Source organism: Prosopis cineraria, unplaced genomic scaffold, assembly GCF_029017545.1.
Source record: "Prosopis cineraria cultivar Desert tree isolate PC_DT_omini unplaced genomic scaffold, ASM2901754v1 PC7, whole genome shotgun sequence".
NCBI classification, from domain to species: domain Eukaryota; kingdom Viridiplantae; phylum Streptophyta; class Magnoliopsida; order Fabales; family Fabaceae; genus Prosopis; species Prosopis cineraria.
Window position 1 is genome coordinate 28,276,667 of NW_026555338.1, and position 22,211 is coordinate 28,298,877.

Sequence of the window (22,211 nt, forward strand, 5' to 3'; positions counted from 1 at the left end):
AATTTTATTTTTAAAATATAGAGATTAATATTCAATTGTCTAAAATATAGGGACTACATTATAAATGATAAAGTTTAGGGACTAAGTTACAACTAAATTAAAACTATGAGGATGAAGTTATAACGAATCAAAGTTTAAGGATTAAGTTATAATTGGGTCAAAATTATAAAGAACAAATAATTAATTTTTCCTAATTTTTTATGTTCATTAAATAAAATTTATATGTCTCCTTTTATAGTAGAGAATTTTTTGTAATAGATGACCAAGGGAATTTTTTGTGACAAAAATTTTTAAAAGAAATTTTTTTTTTAAATTATTACTTTACCATTCTAAACCTATTGTTATTGAAGGTTATAGTGCATCGATAAATTTTTCAATGGAATAAGAGAGATTTTATAAGAAAACAAGTGAAATATTTTGAAACGGCGGGGCAATTAAAATTTTTTTAAAGAGAAACTAAAATTATTTGAGTCACTTTTTTTTTCTTGAATTGTGGGGACAATTGTATTCATGGTTATATCCTTAAGTGTAAGGGTCATCACACACAACACAAGCAATAAAATTAAAGAAAAATATCATTCTCACGAGAGAATTAATGTAAAAGAGTTTTAAAATTTGCCATTGAACTTTAAATTAGGTTGAGCAAAATCATAACAAGTTCTTTAAACAAAAAACAAAGAAAAATTGAGTGTAAACTTGTTTTAATGTAAATAAAATTAAGTGAAACTTTGATTTCAAGAATAAAGGATTTTAGGACTTTAATTAATTAAGACCTGAGCTCATATATATATATATATATATATAGATCAAGCTCATCCGTTTTTTTTTTAACTCTAAATCTAATACCATTGATCATCACTACATATTACTTCAAAAATGAAAACGCCTCTTCACCTTTCAATATATTCAACCGTTCAATATATGCATTAATTGAAAGGAGACAAGAAATAACTATACTATTCCCTCTCCATTCCTTTAATATTTCTAGCTACAAGCACCTTTTAACTACTTTATACGAAAATTAAAAAACAAAACAGTTTTTTTTTTTGAGCCAAACAAACCAATTTTATTAATCATCAAAAAGCAAATTACACACATTAATCCCCTGTAAATCCAAAAAAGAACACCTAACAGTACAAACTAGAGAAAAGAAATAAAGCAGTAAATCTAGGATACAAACTAAAAGAAACAAAAAGACAAGAACAAACCAATCAACCAATACCCATCTATATGTGTATAATTGATTATCAATAATCATTCATGTGTCGCGTGATTAATTAATGAATGTTTTGTAGACTAAAATATCTGATTCTAGAAATCATTCACTTGCTTTATGTTTTTAAATTAAACTGTCTCTGCCACTAGTTGCTATTAATTATTTCGCAAATAAGTGGTCCTTCACTGTTATTTTCTCCACTAGATATTACCTCTACGTAATTCAACAATGGTCAATCCTTCTATATATAGGACGCACCTGGGCTCAACGATTCAGTGTCTCACTTGGCTTACTCTTTCTTCACTTCAGTGTCCGTGATGGAGTCTCTTCGTCTGCTTGCTGTTTTAGCTCTGTTATGTGTAAGCTTCTTCAATTTTCTTCCACGTTTCATTAATATTTTCATCTAAACATCTTCTGTAGTTTTAATTAACTGTGCTTCCCAAGACAAATGTTAATAATATTCGGTCATGAGTCCACTTTGAGGAGCTTCAAAAGTGAAGCAGAGCTTATACGTGTAAGAAACTCTTTCATTTAATAGGCTTTTTTTGAAATGAGCTCTTTCTCTTTCTCTATATTTGTGCTCGTAACATTGACCTTTAATTATTAGCAGAAGATAAGTGCAATGCCCTAGCCTGGAGCCATAAGGGATGTCAACTCTCGAATAGGGTGACACTTATTGTTATGACTCCCACAAGTGAAGTGAACATTAATAAGTTCAAGGAATTTTTTAATTTTTTTTGCCTAACATGCTGTTCTTTTGGAATAAGTTTTTTTTTTTAAAAGAAATTGTGACTTCATTCTGACGGATCATGTTATTACTTTTTTGTTTATAGTTACATCACAAAATCAAAACACTTAGATATTACGTAAATAAAGTTAAATGACAACTCCGTGGTGCATGTTTTGCTATGGATAATATATTTGTAGCTTGCTGCTGCTGGGAGGGACGATGTGACGTCGTCTCATTCGGCTGAAGAATACTGGCGTTCAATCTGGCCAGACACTTCTTTGCCAAAGAATTTAGAGTATCTTTTGGGATCTGGTCAGTACTTTAAATTCTCAAATCTCTATTTGAATTCCTTGTTTTTAAAATATATATATATATATATCAGCTCTTACAGCTGTATTATATTTGGAGGAAAGAAAAGAATGAATAAACTAGAGAGTTAAAATAAAAGGGGGAGGGGAGAATTATACACAAGTACCAAAAAGAACACAATTAAGAGATAATAAAAATGTTAATCTCTCATGTTTATTTCAGTTGTCAATTTTGTCCGTCAAAATTTAATTTATATCAATTTGATTTATTAATTTATTTCAGTTATCAATTTGGTTTTTATTGTTTAAAGAGAAAATAAAATGATTACTGACATGAATAATGGAGTATTAATGACAACTATGTAGATTAATGAAAAAATGTAATTATTTAGGTAGAAAAAAAATTAAACCCAAAAACTTAAAAAACCTAAAAACAAAACACAACTTAAAGAGCTAAATTAATAAAAATTAAATTGATTTACTGATTAATTTGTTCTCATTTAGCTATATAAACACGTCAAGTTATAAATATACTTTTTTTAGTTATTAATATACTTTACAAATTAGATCAATTTGAGAGTTAATTCATGTTTTAAAATTTAAAGGGCTAGCATGATAATTTAAGAAAAAACATAAAAAATTAAATTGATAAAAATTAAATTTAAAGGATTTAAAATTTATAATTGACGATTACAAATTTTATTATGCCTACAATTAAATATTACAAAGGTGCATTAACAATTGAACATAATAAAAGGACAACTTTAATTATGTTGTAGGGTAACCTGATCCTCTCTTAATCTGATTTAATTTGAATCAGTTTAGTGTACTATACACCGAGCTGTGGCCGAGCAACGAACACTTGAGAGGGGGCACGTTGGTCCTATACATTTTTATAATTACCTCCACTAGCCCCAGGATTTTGCACCTCTAGATTTTAAATCCAAGTTTACTAAGTTATTTTTAAAAAAGAATATCATTATATACTTTAACAGTTTTTAATCCCTCAAGTTTGTCTTAGTTAATGATTTGGTTTCTGAAGTTTAATTTTTATTAATTTGATCCTTTATTACTTCAATTATTGATTTAGTTCTTATTATTTAAAGAGAAGATAATACTATTAACATCTATTGATATAAATAATAGAATATTGATGACAATCATGTAAAGTAATGAAAAGAAATGTAATTGCTTAGTTAAGAAAAAACATATTCTAGAATTTTAAAAAACAAAAGAACAAAACGCAATGTGAGGAATTGTATTGATAAAAATTAAATTGATTTGAAAACTAATTTGTTCTCATATAGCTATAGATACTTGTCTAGTGACCAATATACTTTACATATTAAATTAATTTAAAAGTCAATTTCTGTGTTGATACTTAAAAGACTCACATGATAATTTTAGAAAATATAAAGGATCAATTAATAAAAATTAAACCTGAGGAACCGGATTGATAACTGAAACAAACTTGAAAACTAAAAATTTTATTATCCCTAAATTAAACTATAAATATTTTTTGCTTCATAAAGAGATCAACCTCAAATATTGTGCATAATATTATAGTTGGACGTACATGTTGAAACATGATTCCAAAAATTCCCCATCTTTTCAATGCCACAATTTATAATGCTTATTTTCTTATACTTGTACAATCTTAAATTAACAAATACTAATTTGGTAATGCCTAGGAGGTGTGAACGAAGGAGAAATTAAAGATACTCAATATCCTTATACTAGTTTCTTTGAAGATGACCTTCATCCTGGCAAAGAGATGAAGATAACATTTAACTCGCCTTACCCAACTCAACCTTATGGCATCCTAGCATTGAAAAGGAACAATATGAATGAAAACTCAAAGAAGCCAACTTCAACTCAACCTTATGGTGTTTTTGCATGGAAAAAGAATAGCATGAATGAAAACTCAGAGAAACCAGCTTCAACTCAACCTTATGGTGTCTTTGCATGGAAAAGAAACAATATGGATGTAAACTCAAAGAAGCCAGCTTCAACTCAACCTTATGGTGTCTTTACATGGAAAAAGAATAATATGGATGAAAACTTAGACAAGCCAGTTACAGCTCAACCTTATGGTGTCTTTGCATGGAAAAGGAACAATATGGATGCACATTCAGAGAAACCAGCTTTAACTCAACTTTATGGTGTCTTTGCATGGAAAAGGAACAATATAGATGATAACTCAGAGAAGCCAGCTTTGGCTCAACCTTATGGTGTCTTTGCATGGAAAAAGAATAATATGGATGAAAACTCAGACAAGCCAGTTACAACTCAACCTTATGGTGTCTTTGCATGGAAAAGGAACAATATGGATGCACACTCAAAGAAGCCAGCTTTAGCTCAACCTTACGGTGTCTTTGCATGGAAAAAGAACAATGTTTATGAAAACTCAGAGAAGCCAACTTCAACTCAACATTATGGTGTCTTTGCATGGAAAAGGAACAATATGAATGAAATCTCAGAGAAGCCAAATTCAGCTCAACCTTATGGTGTCTTTGCATGGAAAAGGAATAATATGGATGACAACTTAGAGAGTCCTTCTTCAACTCAACCATATGGTGTCTTTGCATGGAAAAGGAATAATGTGGATGAAAACTTAGAGAAGCCAGCTACAACTCAACCTTATGGTGTCTTTGCATGGAAAAGGAATAATATGGATAAAAACTCAAAGAAGCCAGCTTTAGCTCAACCTTATGGTGTCTTTGCATGGAAAAGGAACAATATGGATGCAGACTCAATGAAGCCAGCTTTAGCTCAACCTTATGGTGTCTTTGCATGGAAAAGGAATAATATAGATGACAACTCAGAGAAGCCAGCTTCAACTCAACCTTATGGTGTCTTTGCATGGAAAAAGAACAATAAGGTTACAAACTCAGAGAATTTAAGCTTGGAATCAATATGCAACATTAAGGAAAGGTTTATAGGAGAAAATGACAAGTTTTGTGTAGAGTCCATTGAATCATTACTTGATTTCGTCATTTCAAAGCTGGGGAAGGACATTGAAGCTCTAACAAGCTCCTTTGTCCCTCATCAAACTCAATATACAATATTGGAAGGCGTACAGAGGGTTTCAAATAAAGGAGTGATGTGTCACAAGTTGAATTTTGAGAAGCCTATGTTTTATTGTCATCAGGTGAATGGAACAATAACTTATATAGTTCCTATGGAAGCTGCAGATGGCACGAGAACAAATATAGTGGCTCTTTGCCATCATGATACAAGAGGCTTGGATCCTCATAAGTTGTTCCATCAACTTAAGGTCATGCCAGGAACTGTGCCTATTTGCCATTTTTTAGGCTCGGGAGCTATTTCTTGGGTTCCAAAGAACAAGGACCTTAAGGTTGCTTACTAGGCAAGCCAGGCTACCTAGGTTGACCTCTTTCAATTATGACTTATAAATAAAGCACCACCATGTATCGTTATGTGTTTAGATGTTGTGTGCTAGATAAAACTATCTGTATAATGCTTGTATGTTATGTAATATATGTATTATATTTGTGATATAAAAACATTAAAATCTATAATCCTGTTCGGTGTAGTTTCTCACTTTTTTGACAAAGCAATAAATAAAAGACAAACTCCTTGTTCTAGCTAAAGCATCAAGTCTCATGCAGTATACTTGAAGACTAAGGCCATGTTACATAACAGAACCTAAAACATAAAGTTCAATTTTTAATTAGGACAACACCTTGCAACAATGAAGATGTAATGAACCAGCTTAATATTCATATGGACTAGGATTATGAAGAGTACACTAATGGGCCGATCATTTTAGGCTTAAAAGGAACTGAAAGGGTATAAGGTGAAGATATATGGATAAAGGAAATGCTAACAATATGGTAGATGAATTTTATGAAGACTCTTCCCCTCTTTGAAGTTTTCTTTGGTCTTTGGCCATAATCTAGTGATTGTGGAGCTTTACTTCTCTTCTGTTATTCCTTCTCTCTATATATATATATATATGTCATTAGTTGCTTATATAAATGTTATTCTTTCTCCTCTATTATTCCTCCTTGTATTATATAAATGTTAGGGTTGCTTATATATTTGTTGCTGGTTCAACCTAGGAGGAATTCTTCAAACCTTAAGACACCTTTAGATCTTAGCTGTGCTAGAATTTAGGCATTGAAAGTATTGAAATCAAGAGATTGGACTTTTTGAAGACATTTAAAGCTTCATTTCTTCAATTTTTTTTGTTACTCTTCCCATTTCCTCTATTATATTCTTATATGGGCTAAAATATTTTGTATATTTGTATCTTTTGAATGATTATGAGTAGCTAAACTCTTACTCTAGGATTATTTTAAATCTTTGAACAGATTAACACTAATTTTCTCCTCTCTTTGTAATTAGATTAATGATTTATAAGTGTTGATTTTATTCTGCTTTTCTTCATGCTTTCAAATATTTGGTCACTATTTAGTTGTTTTGTTCATTTGGGTGATGCTCGCGAGGGCAACCTTGAGTATACAACTTGGATAAAATATTTAGTGCAAGATCTTAAAAATTTTACGATGAATGGATTGTTTTTTGTTAGTAAGATAGAGATATACTTGCTAACATTTCATAGCTACATTAGGATTAGAGTTTAAAATTAGATTTTATTAATTATAACAAAAGATTAAGAAATTAATTAAATTAAACACTTGTTTATGAATTGAGAGAGCTTTTTTAAGTATTTTTAAAATCCTACATTGGCACTTATTTTCATTAAAAATATTTATGAAGAAAGTAATTTTAGTATTATGAAATGCAATGGGATAAATAATCATAGATCTCAATTGTACTTAAAATCTAAGAATCATTTACTTTTTTATTTTCTTATTTTATTATAGTTTTTAAAACCAATCTTCTTCAATTAATTAATTGAATTTGCAATGTTTTTTGTTTAATCATATTTTTAATAAAAATATTTATGAAAATGATACATCATTTATATTTTGATTGCTTTGTCATGCCCGTGCACTTATTATTTATCACTTGGTCCTAACGGGCAACTTTCCCTTATGGATCCCATGAGACACACGAGACACATCAAAGATGGAGCCCAATATACGTGCTTCCTTTGTTTCTATATATAAAAAAATCATATCACAAAATTTAAAAAAATTAATTAACTATAATAATTACACCTGAAAATAAAGAAATTGAACTAAAATGCCTTGTGTGTTAATCAATATAAGTATATATTAATTATTTCTCGTTAATATAAATTATGAGGATAATTTAAAAAATTTGTAATAAATACTTATTAAGATATGTGATTTTGCCTATAAAAAAAATATCAAAAGTGAAAGATTCTCTAACAAGTGAAAACAGAGAGAGTAGCTTTAGTGTCCATGTGTAATGTATAATAGTATTGCTTGTAGGTTAGATAAGTAAAAAGGCAAGTTAAGATTATATATAGGCAAAATTTATTTGTGGGAACACCTCTAAGAATTTGTTTTATCAACAAAAGAATTAAAAATAAGCAAAAATTTAATAATAGGTTGCAGGTATTTTGATTGCATTTTTGATTTTGCTCTCTATAATTTTATTTTATTGTTCCCAATTTATTATGCTATGTTAGGATGGACGTGAATTTAGATTTAAACTAAATTTATCATTTGAATAATAAAAAATATTTAGGTAATTTTAAGTCTCTGTTATTTAAAATTTCAATGAAAGCTCATCTCTTCCTTCATGTTCATTCGTCAACTTTACTATCCTTTGAATCCACAACGCAAGCAAGCGAGAGAGTGCTCCTCCGTCACTGTTCCGGCTGCTGCATTGTCACTATTACCATCTTCATCGTCGCCCCTGTCACGGTTGCAGCTGCCGTCACCATTTGAGTTGCCAAAGATCAAATTGCTTCTTCCTTGATTGTGTGTTGATCAACACTCAGCATATATGCATGCTCTCTTAGCTGGTATGTTTTACATGCACTTAGCATAAACAATAGCGTTAAGACTTGGTTGATGCGTTTTCTACCAGGATTGGATCAAGTTATTTTTCTTTAATTAGATAGGCTTTCATCTTTTGCTTTACTCATATTTGAAAGCCAATTTAACTTTGAATATGTACTTAATTTGGGTAGGGTCCTTAGAAGGGACATGCCAATTCTTAAACTCTGAATGATAAGCATGATAGATACTAAAGGAATCTTATATCTATTGGTTTCTATTTTCTAAGCATATGCTGACCATTGGATTTAAGATGGACACATTATGTTTGCTGTTCCTACTAGGTTTCTATTCACTCCATGGGATTTATTAGAGTTATTTAAGCCTCTGTGATTTATATATACTCTGGTACTGATGTATTCTTCTGCTTGATTGAAATATCAACTGTAAATATTTCTACTGTAAATTAGTGGTGAATAAAAAGATATTCTGAGAATATCTCACTTTATTTTCTCCCATAATATAGGGTGATAGGACCAGCACTAATAATAGCTATTTCTAGAGATTAATGACAGGAAAATGATGAATATTTCACTGGTATCCTCTATTACGAAAGGAAAATGTAGAGAATACACTCACTAATCAGCCTTACTCACTCTAGTTATGGAATGGGAACAGAAAAAGAAAAGAAATGACCCCTGAATAACCTGGTTTTCGAGGGGCCAGGCCCTCTCCCCAAAGACGATACTCCCTGCCTTCCTATGACTTCCCTCCCTCCTTTTTTACCCCTCCACTACCTGACAGTGTCAGGTTTCGTTATTTCTACTCTGTCCCTGTTCCTGGGTATTTCCTTTAGGCCTTCGCTTGTATACGTGGCCCCAAATGTTGGCAGGCCCAACATTTCCCTCCCCTACAAGTAACACCTTGTCCTCAAGGTGAAAGTGGGGAAATTGTGCCATTAGCACTTCTGCATCCTCCCAAGTATTCTCATGGTCAGGTAGATCTTTCCATTTAATTAAAATCTGCAACTTTCCATTGTTGATCCTCCTCACGCTCTTAGCTTCTTCCGGCTGAATTTGCAACTTCAGCTCTTCTGTGAGGCCCTTAGGGAGGGGTTAGGCAGTGATTGAAGGTTTTAGAGCCCGTTTTAGCTGAGATACATGGAATACATTATGTATTCGAGCTGCTGGAGGTAACTCTAGCTTGTATGCTACTTTGCCAACCCTCTCCAAGATTTTATAAGGGCCATAAAATCTAGGGAACAGCTTTTCATTAGGTTTCTTGGTTAGTGATTTGTACCGATACGGTTTCAATTTAAGGTAGACAAAATCTCCTTACTCAAATTGGATTTCCCTTCGGTGCTTGTTTGCTTGATTCTTCATCCTTACTTGAGCCTTCTCTAGTTGCCTTTTGAGTTCGTCCAAAATCAAGTTTCTTTCCTATATCAACTCATCCACTGCTTGGACTTGTGAAGGCTGATCCTTCCATTTCAAAAATGTCGGTGGATCTCTCCCATATAGTGCCTTGAAAGGAGTTATCCTAGCAGCACTGTGATAAGTGGTATTGTACCAATATTCAGCCCAAGATAACGATTTAGCCCACTTTTTTGGAGCTTTACCAGCAAAACACCTCAAGTAGGTCTCTAAAGTTCTATTGACCACCTCAGTTTGTCTGTCGGTCTCGGGGTGATAGGAAGAGCTGAACTTGAGAGTGGTTCCTGCCAAGCTAAAAAGCTCTCTCCAAAATTGACTTATAAAAACACGGTCTCTATCGGATATAATAGAACTCGAGAACCCATGCAATTTGATAACCTCTCGTACCATTAATTCAGCCACCTCTCTAGTACTATATGGGTGCGATAAAGGGAGGAAATGCCCATACTTGGTTAAACGGTCAACCACTACCAAGATTGTGTTAAATCGGCCACTTTTTGGCAGTCCCCCTATGAAGTCCATACTAATATCTTCCCATGATGCTTGGGGAATAGGCAACGGTTGCAAAAGCCCAGGGGGATTTAGAGCCTCATACTTGTTGCGCTGGCAAACTTCACATCTCGCCACATACTCTTGAATATCTTTCTTCATACCTTCCCAAAATACCATTGCAGTGAGGTACTTGTAAGTCCCTAAATGCCCCGAGTGGCCCCCCATAGGTGAGTCATGGAATTTTGTAATCAATGCTGGAATTTTCTGAGAACTCCTGGGTAGCACTAATCTCCCTTTAAAATATATCACTCCTTGTCTCATAGTATATCCTTTCGGTGCTCCTTTGCCTTCTATTAATTACTGCATAATCTCTTGAAGACGTGTATCTTTTGAAATTTCAGCAACCAGCTCGTCGACCCCATCATACTGCCACATAGACACAGCCCTTAATTCCAATTCCATATCACGTCTAGATAGTGCATTAGCCACACGGCTTTCTCTTCCGGGCTTATATTGGATTTGAAATTTATATCCCATGAGTTTTGTCACCCACTTTTACTGATCAGGTGCTAGGACTCTCTGTTCGAGGAGATATTTAAGGGCTTTCTGGTCTGTTTTGATAATAAAAGGCTGGTTGGACAAGTAGTGTTGCCACCTTTTGACTGCCAATACGATAGCCATTAATTCTCGCTCATAAACAGAATTTTGTTGGCATTTTTTAGATAACTTCTGACTGAAATAAGCTATGGGTCGTCCCTTCTGCATCAGAATAGCCCCTACTCCTCTCCCCGAAGCATCTGCTTCCACTTCGAAAGGCTGACTGAAATCAGGCATTGCCAACACGGGCAGAGTTGTCATGGCCTCCTTGAGATCTTCAAAGGACTTCTGAGCCTTTTTATCCCATTTAAAAGAGTCCTTTTTGAGTAGGTGAGTTAGTAGGGCTGCTATTCTACTGTATCCCTTCACAAACTTGCGATAATATCCTGTGAGACCAAGAAACCCCCTCAATGCCCTCAGATTCTTTAGCTTCAGCCATTGCAGCATCACTGTGATTTTGGAAGGGTCAGCTTTCACTCCTTCCGCAAAGATGATGTGTCTCAAATACTCAATCTGGTTCTGTCTGAACATGCATTTTTTTGGATTCACCACTAGTTGATGTCGCTCTAACAGCTATAGAGTCTTCCTTAAATGCTCTTGATGAGACTCCTTGTCTTTACTATACACCAATATATCATCAAAGAATACAAGTATAAACTTTCGTAGATAATCTTTAAAAATGTCATTCATAAGAGATTGAAAAGTAGAGGGTGCATTCATCAAACCAAATGGCATAACCTTGAATTCATAGTGGCCGTCATGAGTGCGAAAAGCCGTTTTGGGTTCATCTCCCTCTTTTATTCGAATCTGATGATAACCTGACTTGAGGTCCAACTTGGTGAAAATTGTTGCTCCTCCCAACTCATCTAATAACTCATCAATAGCTGGAATAAGATATTTGTTAGGCACTGTAATACGATTTAGGGCTCGGTAATCAACACAGAACCTCCAGCTACCGTCTTTTTTCTTTACCAGTAGCACTGGGCTTAAGTAAGGGCTTGTACTAGGTTGTATTATCCCTGCCATCAGCATTTCTTTAACCAACTTCTCAATCTCAACCTTTTAGGCATGTCCATACCTATATAGTCGTGTGTTTGTAGGTTGTGAGCCTTCTTTGATGATTATGGAGTGATCATGAGTGCGTCTTGGTGGCAATCCCTTACTTGATTCACACACAGCAAGGAATTCCTCAAGTATCTTAGCCTCATCGCCCTGTACAATCAATGGAACTTCCTCATCATGCTGCTGCAAAGTTGCTAACTCGATTAAGTACCCTACTCCAATCTCCTGAATATTTTTCTTCATTATCCAAAGTGAGACTTAGGCGTGCGATAGGGAAGGGTCTCCTCTGAGGCATACCCACTGTTTTCCAACTTTTATTTTCATATAAAGCTGCCGCCAATTCATGCGTTTTTCCCCTAGAGATACCAGCCACTCAACCCCTAACACAAGGTCCACGTTACCCAAATTAAACGGGTAGAAGGATTGTTCAATCTTCATCCCTTGTATCTCTAATTCCACGGTGGGACACTTAAGATTAGAGAACACTTTCCGTCCATCTCTGACAGTAACTACGTATCGCTTAATGGTCTTGGTTGGAATCTTGAGCTCTTCAACCAACATTGCAGCCACGAAGTTATGCGTGGCACCACAGTCAATTAACACAGATACCTATCTTCCGCGTGTCTTCCCTTTTAGTTTCAGCGTTCGTTTCCTCGTAAGACCCACTGTAGTAGCCATGGATAATTCCATGGACGCGAGCTCCTCCTCATTATTGGGCTCTCTCGTTTCAATCACGGTTCTTTCTTCTGTTGGGCTAATGTCCTTATCGTCCAAAACCAAGAGCCTATATTGTCTATTCTTACACTTATGGTTTGGGCCAAACTTCTCTTCACACTTAAAGCATAGGCCCAATTCATGCCTCCTGTTTATTTCAGCTTCAGAGAGACACTTGCGTGGTATCACACTGCTGCTACTGCTAATTGACGAGGTGATAGAGCTTGCCAGCTTTACTTGCGTCGACCTGGTATCCTCGTTTGTCTTCACCCCCAGGTCTTTGTCATCGGTGGCACGCTCAGATTCTTAGACGTCTCCATATAATTGAACTTAGGAGTCACGAGTTTCAGATCACTCCATCGGCTACCACCAAATGTTGTTTTTGTTGCCCTGCTTTTCTTCTCCTCCAGTGCCTTTTCCTTAATTCTATTTCTATCCTCTACCTGACCTGTGAAGTCCATGAGTTCCTTTAAGGTCTTGGGGTGCATATGCCGTACATCAGCTCTAATTTCTTCATTCAATCTGTTCAGAAAGGCCCCCATTAGCATTTCATCGGGTACAATGGATAAAGGGGCTGATAGCACTTCAAACTTCTCTCTTAATTCAGCCACTGTCGCTTCTTATTTAAGTGCCAAAAAACGCTCGTGTTCTCCACCAATTTGCTTACAATGAAACCTGTCTGTCACTTCTCTTTTAAACTCCTGCCATGAGTGCACTGGAGTGCGTGTGTCAAGCCATTGGAACCACGCTAAGGCTTTACCTTCTAAACTAACCACAGTAGCATCCAGCTTTTCCGTTTCTCCAACTCCATTCACTGTGAAGTATCGCTCTACCCTGAAAATCCATCCCAATGGGTCCTCACCATTAAATAAAGGAAATTCAAGTCGACGGTGTTTAAGACCTTTATTTTGTCCAATGCCTTCTCGGTCATCAGTGTTTAACCCTGTATCCCTGGTTTCATTCCTTGGTTCGTCCTCCGGTGGAGGTGGCGGTGGTGAAGGTGGTTGAAGAGGTGGCGGGTTGTTAGCTTCTATAGTGTTCTTCAACTCCTCCAACTGTCGCAAGATGAGCACCATTGAAGCTTCGACACTGGTAACTTTTTCTATAGTCTCCCCTTATTTCCTTTGCATTTCTTCCACTACTCGTTCTAAATGCTCAACTCTTCCCTCCATTCTAGTACCAACCATACCCCAGAATAGATGGCTCTGATACCAAAATGATAGGACTAACACCAATAACAGCTATTTCTAGAGATTAATGACAGGAAAATGATGAATATTTCACTGGTATCCTCTATTATGAAAGGAAAATGTAGAGAATACACTCACTAATCAGCCTTACTCACTCTAGTTCTGGAATGGGAACAAAGAAAGAAAAGAAATGACCCCTGAACAACCTGGTTTTCAAGAGGCCAGGCCCTCTCCCCAAAGACGATACTCCCTGCCTTCCTGTGACTTCCCTCCCTCCCTTTTTACCCCTCCACTACCTGACAGTGTCAGGTTTCATTATTTCCACTCTATCCCTGTTCCTGGGTATTTCCTTTGGGCCTTCGCTTGTATACGTGGCCCTAAATGTTGGCAGGCCTAACATTGGGCTTTGCTAAATATGTTGAATGGAGTGCAAATATGATGGAAGATGATGCAAAGCGGAGGATGAAGGATGCAGAGCTTCAGGCAAAGAAGAGCAGGTTAAGGATCTGGACATATATACGATCGGCTACAAATTCAAAAGCAATTCATGACCTGAATTTTACAGGAAAGGTAAAGTTTTGTCCAAACATATCCTTACAATAAATAATCAAATAGTAATGTCATCTTATAATACTTTAAGTTGACTTTTCCAGGTGGTAAAGTTTGTAGGTGGGGATTGCATAATTGTTGCTGATGATTCCATCCCATATGGTAGTCCACTAGCAGAACGACGAGTCAACCTGTCAAGTATCAGGTGTCCAAAGATTGGCAATCCTCCAGTCATGCATAAAACTGACCTGACTATTTCTGGAAAGAAAGGAATCCATTCTGCCAAGGATCCTCTAGTCATGCATATAACTGACTTGACCATAGTGAGAATAATGATTGTTATGTTGAATTTTCTTTCTACTTTCAAGGTTATAAAATATGACTTGGAACTTTTTGCCCCACTTAGGCACCGGCCAAGAAAGCTGTTGATTCCCAAAGAAACATGCAGCATTGCCTTTTCATTTTTTTGGTATCAAATGTCCTGGTCATGATGAGCCATATTTTGATGAAGCAATTGCACTAATGAGACAAAAGATTATGCAGAGGGATGTTGAGGTAATCCAATTTCTGAGTGTAATATTACTTCATTTTTGCTTTCATTTATACAATATATATTCTATGCAGATTGAAGTGGAAACTGTCGATAGAACTGGAACTTTCTTGGGATCCTTATGGGAGTCAAGGACCAATAGCTGTACTTCTTGAAGCTGGCCTTGCAAGAGTCCAAACCTCCTTTGGCATCCTGATTTTCACCTTTTCGAGCAACCTGAACAATCTGCGGCAAAAGCTTAAGGTAAGAAAGGAACTACTATGGTCTTATTACTGCTTCTTTTTCCTTTCAAGTATTCTAAGATGAATTGTTTTGCAGATTTGGGAGAACTACGTTGAAGGGGAGGAAGTGTCCCATGGTGCAGCGGCTGAAAACAAGCACAACCGCAAGAAGTGCTCAAGGTGCTTTGGATACACTTTTCATAAGTGATCCTTGTGTTTAAAAATGTGAATAACTTACTTATTTCTATAAATTGTCAGCGAGGTGGTAAATTCTATGTACAGACTGTTGGTGATCAAAAGATAGCATCGATTCAGCAACAACTTGCTTCTTTGAGCCTTCACGAACCTCATGTTCTTTTGTCATTTTCTAGTAGACAATTCTTGGTACGGGGCAATGGTGAGTTCAAGCCTGAAACCTTAGCTGTGTATTCAAGCCTATGCAGAAAACATTGACAGTTAAATAGGGATTGAATTCGTGGGGTGAGGGAATTCTCCTGATGGTTGCTTTTTCGTAAGCCTGTTCCTCTATAAAACTTAATTTTCTTCACCCTAGAGCTGCTTTTATTTTTCCTTACGTAAGATGCTAATTCCATTTGATAAAACTAAAGTGGATTTCATCTCATTAATCTGATTTCAAATTTTTATTTGATACTGCATCTTTTTTCTTCTAACCTGTAATGATTCCAGGATTAGTTAGGGTATTAGATAACATCACAAGGCCACTCTTTAAACACAAGCAGGTTATTTTACTTTTATAAGCCACTTGTTACTTTAGTTATAAAACTCCTCTCTTTAATTGCTACTACTTTCTATTTTTTTAACTTTATTAATATTTGGCTTCAGGGAGCTGATGGTGTCCTTGTTCCTAGAGGATTTTGAGATAAAGTAGTGTAAGGGAAAATTCTTGTAGCTTAACGTACCTTAGCAACTGGAACGGTGGAAAGGCCAAAGTAAATTTTGGAAGTTCATTAATTATTCCCCGAGTTTTTCTTTTATTTTATATTTGAGATACTTTTAAAACTCTTATAATATTATATGGGTTTATTACTCTACACTTGCAATATTGTATGATTTTTGATATGTGGTTAATGGATTGAATCACTTGTGTTATATTGTATTATGTACTTTAAATTTCTTATATAGCTCTTGCTGATGAATTGAATTATTAGCTAATAGAAATTTCATTTGCAAGTTAATTGCTTGATTGAACAAGATTTCTTTTTATAACCAATAAATTTTAATTCTAACAAAGCCAATGTGCAATTTAGTGAGGAAATAACGATTAGTGAAGATGATATTCTTCTCTAATTAAACAAATTTGCAAGGAAATAGTGAGAAATCAATGTCTCTGATTTTAGCTGGGAAAATAAGGCCTCACTAATTTGTCACTGTTGATGAAATATTAGAGCCAATTAGTGGAGATATTGCTAGGACACAATTCCTCACTAAATTTAGCGACAATGTCAATCCTCACAAATTTCTAGCTAAAAGCATTGAATTATCAAGGACCTAAATTTCTTGCTAATATCTAATCCCTTGATTAGTTAGTAAGGAAAACACTATCCCTCACTAAATATTAGCAAGCCGTAAATTAACTACAAATTTAGCAACAAAATTAATTTATCAATCAGGAAATTCTTTTTTTTTGGATAAATTACATGGAGAAATTCTTAGGTAGACTCCCTGGTCTATTCAAGAATTTCTCCTATTACATGAGTTGCCTACTAGACAGTAATAAAATACAGAGTATGAATTAATTTTTTAGAAAATTAAGAGTGCATATGGCTAAATTAAAATAGTTAAGATAAATTGTGGAGAGAAAATTAAAATTAATTTTCTGAACTTTTTTTAATTGTGATCTTTCCCATTCCCCATGACTCGTCTATGTCTAATAATAATCATACCAGCAGTGGAGAAAAGACTTTTGAAAGCTTTTTCCAAATTTAAATGACTTGATACCTTAAATAGAAATCTGATTCTCTAACTCTCAAGACTTGAGTGGGATGATGAAGGTTGATGGAACACTTTAACTCGTTATTTAATCTCAATAATTTTGACTTAGTTAAAATTTAATCTTTTAACTTTAACTCGTTATAACTCAATACTTATAATTTTTTTCTATTTAAACTATTGGTTTGTATTAAATTTTTGAGAATCAAGTATATATTATGTTTGCCTTTCAATCAGAATATCTTGAGAAAATGTAATAGGATTTATCTTAATTTTATATACATTCAATTCATTCTTTAATTAATCAATGTGAGACTTTTTATGTTAATATATTCTACTCCTCCTACTATTTTTTTCCCTCTTTATCTTTCCTTCATTCATTTCTTCTTCTTCTCTTTGTTTGGATTTGTATTTTTTTTGAGTGTCAGAGATGTGAAGATCACCACAATCTTCATTTTTTTAATCATTTTTGACTTCGCCTTTGATATCATATTAAATTTTTGAAAATTAGGTATATATTATGCAATTGTCTTCTATTAAAATACCTTGAATTAATTTTACAGGGCTTACCTTAATCTTATATTCTTTTAATTCATTCTTTAATTAATCAAAGTAGGACTTTTTAATATATTCTAATAGTCCATACATTTTAGAAAATAAATTTATAAAGAATAAAGTATCACTAAAGCTTAAGGACTAATATTTTAATATTTAAATCCTTAAGTTGTAATTGTTAAACTTTTGTGAAGTTTTTCTTTTTAAGAAAGAGATAAAAAATTTTATATTTTATAAAAAAAATAAATTGAGCAAAAGATACTAAAAAAAAAACTTAACCTAAATTCACCAATTCCAACTTTAGAAGATTTAAATTAAATATTTTAAATGATTAAAAATATAAGAACTAAATTACAATATGTTAAAGTCTAGGGACCAAGTTGTAGTATTCTATTAAAATTTAAGAATCAAGTTATAATTAAGTCAAAAATATAGAACCAAGTGATTAATTTTTCATTATATCAATATATATCAGTAATTATTGATTATTAAAAATCAATCATGTGAGTAATTACAATAATTAAATTAAATTCTATAATGGCCAATCCGTCTATATAAAGGAAGCACTTGGTTCAATGATTCGTTGTCTCCCTTCTCTCTCTCTCTCTCTCTCTCTCTCTTGATTCGCCGTTTCTATGATGGAGTTTCTTCGTTTTGTTGTTTTGACTCTGTTATGTGTAAGCTTCGATCTTTTCTTCTCTGTTTCCATATTTTCATCTAAACTTTAAATTTTCTACTGATATAGCGTATTCACAAAACTCTCTAATATATAACATCGCATAAAGTTAAACAACGACTTCGATATGTGCATGATTTAATTTGCTTCTGATATTGTATGTTCAGCTTGCTCTTGCTGGGGGTGATGCAACGACGTGGTCTCGTTCTGGTCAGTATTTAACATTATCAAATCTTTATTCAGATTCCCCTATTTGGGAATGATACACCTTCATAAGTCCTTTGCTTCTTAGCAGTTTTGTCTACAAGTATATATGAACTGTGAAATATTCATGTGCAAATAATTACATGAAAAATATAATTAAATAAACCTCTGGAATTATTTCGGTACCTTAGGATGGGAAAGGAGCACCATGAATGCAGACTTAGAGAAGCCAGCTTTGACTCAACCTTTCGGTATCTTTGGACGGGAAAGGAACAACATGAATGCAGACTTAGAGAAGCCAGCTTCAACTCAACCTTCTGGTGTTTTTGGATGGAAAAGAATCAATATGGATTCAAACTTAGAGAATTTAAGCTTGGAATCAATATGCAATACTAAGGAAAGGTTTGTAGGAGAAGATGACAAGCTTTGTGCAGAGTCCATCGAATCATTACTCGATTTTGTCATTTCAAAGCTGGGGAAGGATATCGTAGCATTGACAAGCTCCTTCATTCCTCATCAAACTCAGTACACAATATTGGAGGGTGTACAGAAGGTTTCAAATAAAGGGGTGATGTGTCATAAGTTGAATTTCGAGAATCCTGTGTTTTACTGTCATCAAGTGAATGCAACAATCACTTACATAGTTCCCATGGAAGCTGCAGATGGCACGAGAACAAGCATAGTGGCTCTTTGCCACCGTGATACAAGAGGCTTGGATCCTTATAAGTTGTTCCATCAACTCAAGGTCATGCCGGGAACTGTGCCTGTTTGCCATTTTCTGGGTTCTGGAGCTATTTCTTGGGTTCCAAAGAACATTGAGCTTAAGGCTGCTTACTAAATCGAGCTAGACTATTCTCTTTGGATTATGACTTATAAATAAAAGCATCACTATGTATAGCCCTATGGGTTCTAGTGTTGTGCGCCAGATAAAACTATGTATAATGTTTGCATGTTATAAAATATTATATGCGTGCGTATTGTGTAATAAAAGCATCAGTTCTATAACCTTGTTTTCCATTTCTCACTTTTCTGACAAATCAATAATAAAAAGAAAAACTTGTTCTCGACTTTCAAGTCGGATACATTAATACTTGAAGACTAAGGCGACATTACATGATTAATTAGAACCAAGAGCATAGACTAAGATATAAGTAGGGTCTTCTTTTGAGATCCCAAGAGCGCTATACCTACAGCACCAGGAAACATAGGGGCTAGGAGTCTCTAATGTGCCCTTCTCTAATGTCTCTTGTAATGCCTCAACTTTTCAATTTTATTTTTTATTTTTCTTTAGCTCATTGGCTTCTACATAAAATAAGAGACATTTGAATATCTTGATGTCCCAAAATGGTGAAGATTTATATTTTTTATGATTTTTCAAAAATAAAAGGGTGTATTTGTGATATTTTTCTTTAAAAAATCATCCATCTTCATCAAAATATCCAAATGTCTCTTATTTTATATAGAAGCCAATGATCCAAAGAAAAATAAAAAATAAAATTGAAAAGTTGGGGCATTAAAGAAGGGCACATTAGAAACCCTAGCCCGAAGCATAGTAGCTAACGATATTATCAAGTGAAGGAATAACCAATCATTAATAATTATAAAAATTACATGTGGTTAGTTAATTGAATTTCGTATATTAGGAATTAAATAGATAATCATGATCAGGTCAGGTACATTAATGGGATGCTTGTCATCTGATCTGAGTTTAATTCAGCAAATTACAAAATCGAAGCTATATATAGGAAGTGATTGGAAATTAGTCAGGAAAGAAAAAGAACAATGATGATCGTGGAACAATTGAGAGAAGAATTTGGAATGGTATATTCAATTTGAATCTAACCCATCAAAATTTCTTTCTCTGCTTTTTTATAAAGATAACAAAAGAATACAGAATAATTAGCGTGTTCTTTGAAAGCATGCTGTAAGATAATAATCCAATCTCTTGTTCTTTGTCAAGAGGATCAAGGTTCGAATTCTAGATTGGAAAGGAAATATATATTAGTTTTCTGCTATTTAATGATTTCACAGCAATTTTTAAATGTTGCCCAACTGTTGCCCATTTCTTACCAACAATTAAACCTGTTACTTATTGTCTTACTATAAGCAACAATTTTTTTATCCATGACTGAGAATATGAAAAAATTTGTTATTTTAAACTACAGGTAACGGTGACAAATTCTATATCTAAAAATCATGTATGCATGTATGTGTAAATATATATAGACGACAGTTTTGCTCTTTGTTGCAAAGATTTTTTGCTGTTGTAATAGGAGAAAAAAAAAAGGGTTGTAGTAATATATAGACGTCACTAAAGACTTATCGCAACCTTGATTTCAACACAGCCTTATTAAGCCTTAGCTTCCAAAATACTTACAAGTTCAATAACAGTGTTGGGAAAGTAATATTGTTAACATCAATTGATGTTCAAGCGAAGGCCTCACATCTGATTAGATATAGTTTTTCTTTAGCTTTTGCTTATTTGGAAAGGTGAAATCAATTAGATGGGATTTTTTTGGGGTTGTAGTGTATTTTTACCCCTGAAAAGTATTCTCAAATGAACAATTGATGATGAAAACTCTAAAGAAAATTATAAACCAATGTGGCACATAATTTTTTTGACTTAATTAGCGCAATTTTACCTATTTTTTAATAGTCTACATTGAGTCAAACAAGATTTCTCTACTTGTATTAATGATTGACCTAACAATGACACCTTACGTTTATGATTTGAAAAAGTTAATGATATGTTTGGATATATATATAAATTTAAATTTGGATCAAATGCTTTGTTTGAGTATTTAAAAATTTATTGATTTAGATATACCTCCAATGTGTATGAATTTGAAAAACACGAATTTTAAATGTGAAATTTGGATAAGTGAATCGGTGAACCAATATTCCTAAAAAGTTTGTCAAGAGTTTTGGATGAGTCGACCTGATTGAATTTTATTTTATTTTATCTTATTTCTCTTTATTGGAGCTTGAACCAATATCATTTTGAGTTTGGTAAAAAAAAGGTATTTCATCAGATTTGTACTATAGTTGTTCTATTTTTGTTAGATTATTTGATGCATGAATGTTCCATTTACTTGTATTAGATTAATGTCTTTTTTATTTAAATATTATTCTTTTCAGGGTTATATATTTATATATATGAATATTTTTATATATTTTAATTAAATTATTAGTCTAATCTTGATTAGGTTGATCTTGAATCAACTACAGTTAAACCACAGACACTTGAATATAATCACTATTTTGGTTCGATTTCAGTACCTTCATCTCTGGTGAATTGTTTTGTCCTTATTAAAAGCTAAGTTATTCAATTTTCGCTCATATATTCCACGAGGCACACGAGACACACTGAAGATGGAGCCGTGTAAATGTGGCTTTAGTGTGCATGTGAAATTATAGTGGAAATTATGAGAAGAAGAAGCAAGCCTAAGGGTCTGTTTGGCGAGCTATAATAGATTGTAGACGTTACGTGCATAGGTAAGGTCAGATTACATGTAAAATTTATTAAGTGGGAACACCCCTAAGATTTTGTTTTATTAACAAATTAAATTGACTATATATTTTGAGTTTTAAATTACAATTTAATATTCTTAAAATTTTGTCCAGCTTAATCTTATTGTTATTTGAATTTAATTTTATAAATTATACCGTCATCATGATTAAAAATAAAATAGTACAGACAAAAGGTTAATTTGTCCAACTTTTGAACTGTGTTTCTTTTCCATTAATCTCCATGATTCCTCCAATAAATTTGTACTATCATATTAGAAAGACTTGAAAACTTTTGCCAAATTTAATTGATTTGATACCTTAATTAGAAATGCCATTCCCAAGACTTATGGTCCA

The 22,211-nt window shown here is 33.6% G+C and overlaps 3 protein-coding genes across 3 annotated transcripts; all 3 read left to right on the forward strand.

The window, feature by feature from the left end:
• Positions 1–1,506: 1,506 nt before the first annotated feature.
• Positions 1,507–5,796, forward strand: LOC129315356 (uncharacterized). The gene is made up of 3 exons (XM_054958992.1): positions 1,507–1,575; positions 2,144–2,258; positions 3,946–5,796. The coding sequence occupies exons 1-3, from the start codon at positions 1,534–1,536 to the stop codon at positions 5,622–5,624; spliced, it is 1,836 nt and encodes a 611-aa protein (XP_054814967.1). The 5' UTR covers positions 1,507–1,533; the 3' UTR covers positions 5,625–5,796.
• A 5,660-nt stretch (positions 5,797–11,456) lies between these two features.
• On the forward strand, positions 11,457–15,962 carry LOC129316887 (ribonuclease TUDOR 1-like). Its single transcript, XM_054961268.1, has 6 exons — positions 11,457–14,212; positions 14,296–14,514; positions 14,598–14,746; positions 14,816–14,984; positions 15,060–15,142; positions 15,221–15,962. The coding sequence occupies exons 3-6, from the start codon at positions 14,739–14,741 to the stop codon at positions 15,264–15,266; spliced, it is 306 nt and encodes a 101-aa protein (XP_054817243.1). The 5' UTR covers positions 11,457–14,212; positions 14,296–14,514; positions 14,598–14,738; the 3' UTR covers positions 15,267–15,962.
• Positions 15,963–18,060: 2,098 nt separating this feature from the next.
• LOC129315092 (unknown seed protein USP-like) lies at positions 18,061–19,352 on the forward strand. The gene is made up of 3 exons (XM_054958619.1): positions 18,061–18,144; positions 18,311–18,353; positions 18,539–19,352. The coding sequence occupies exons 1-3, from the start codon at positions 18,103–18,105 to the stop codon at positions 19,183–19,185; spliced, it is 732 nt and encodes a 243-aa protein (XP_054814594.1). The 5' UTR covers positions 18,061–18,102; the 3' UTR covers positions 19,186–19,352.
• The last annotated feature ends 2,859 nt before the right edge of the window (positions 19,353–22,211 follow it).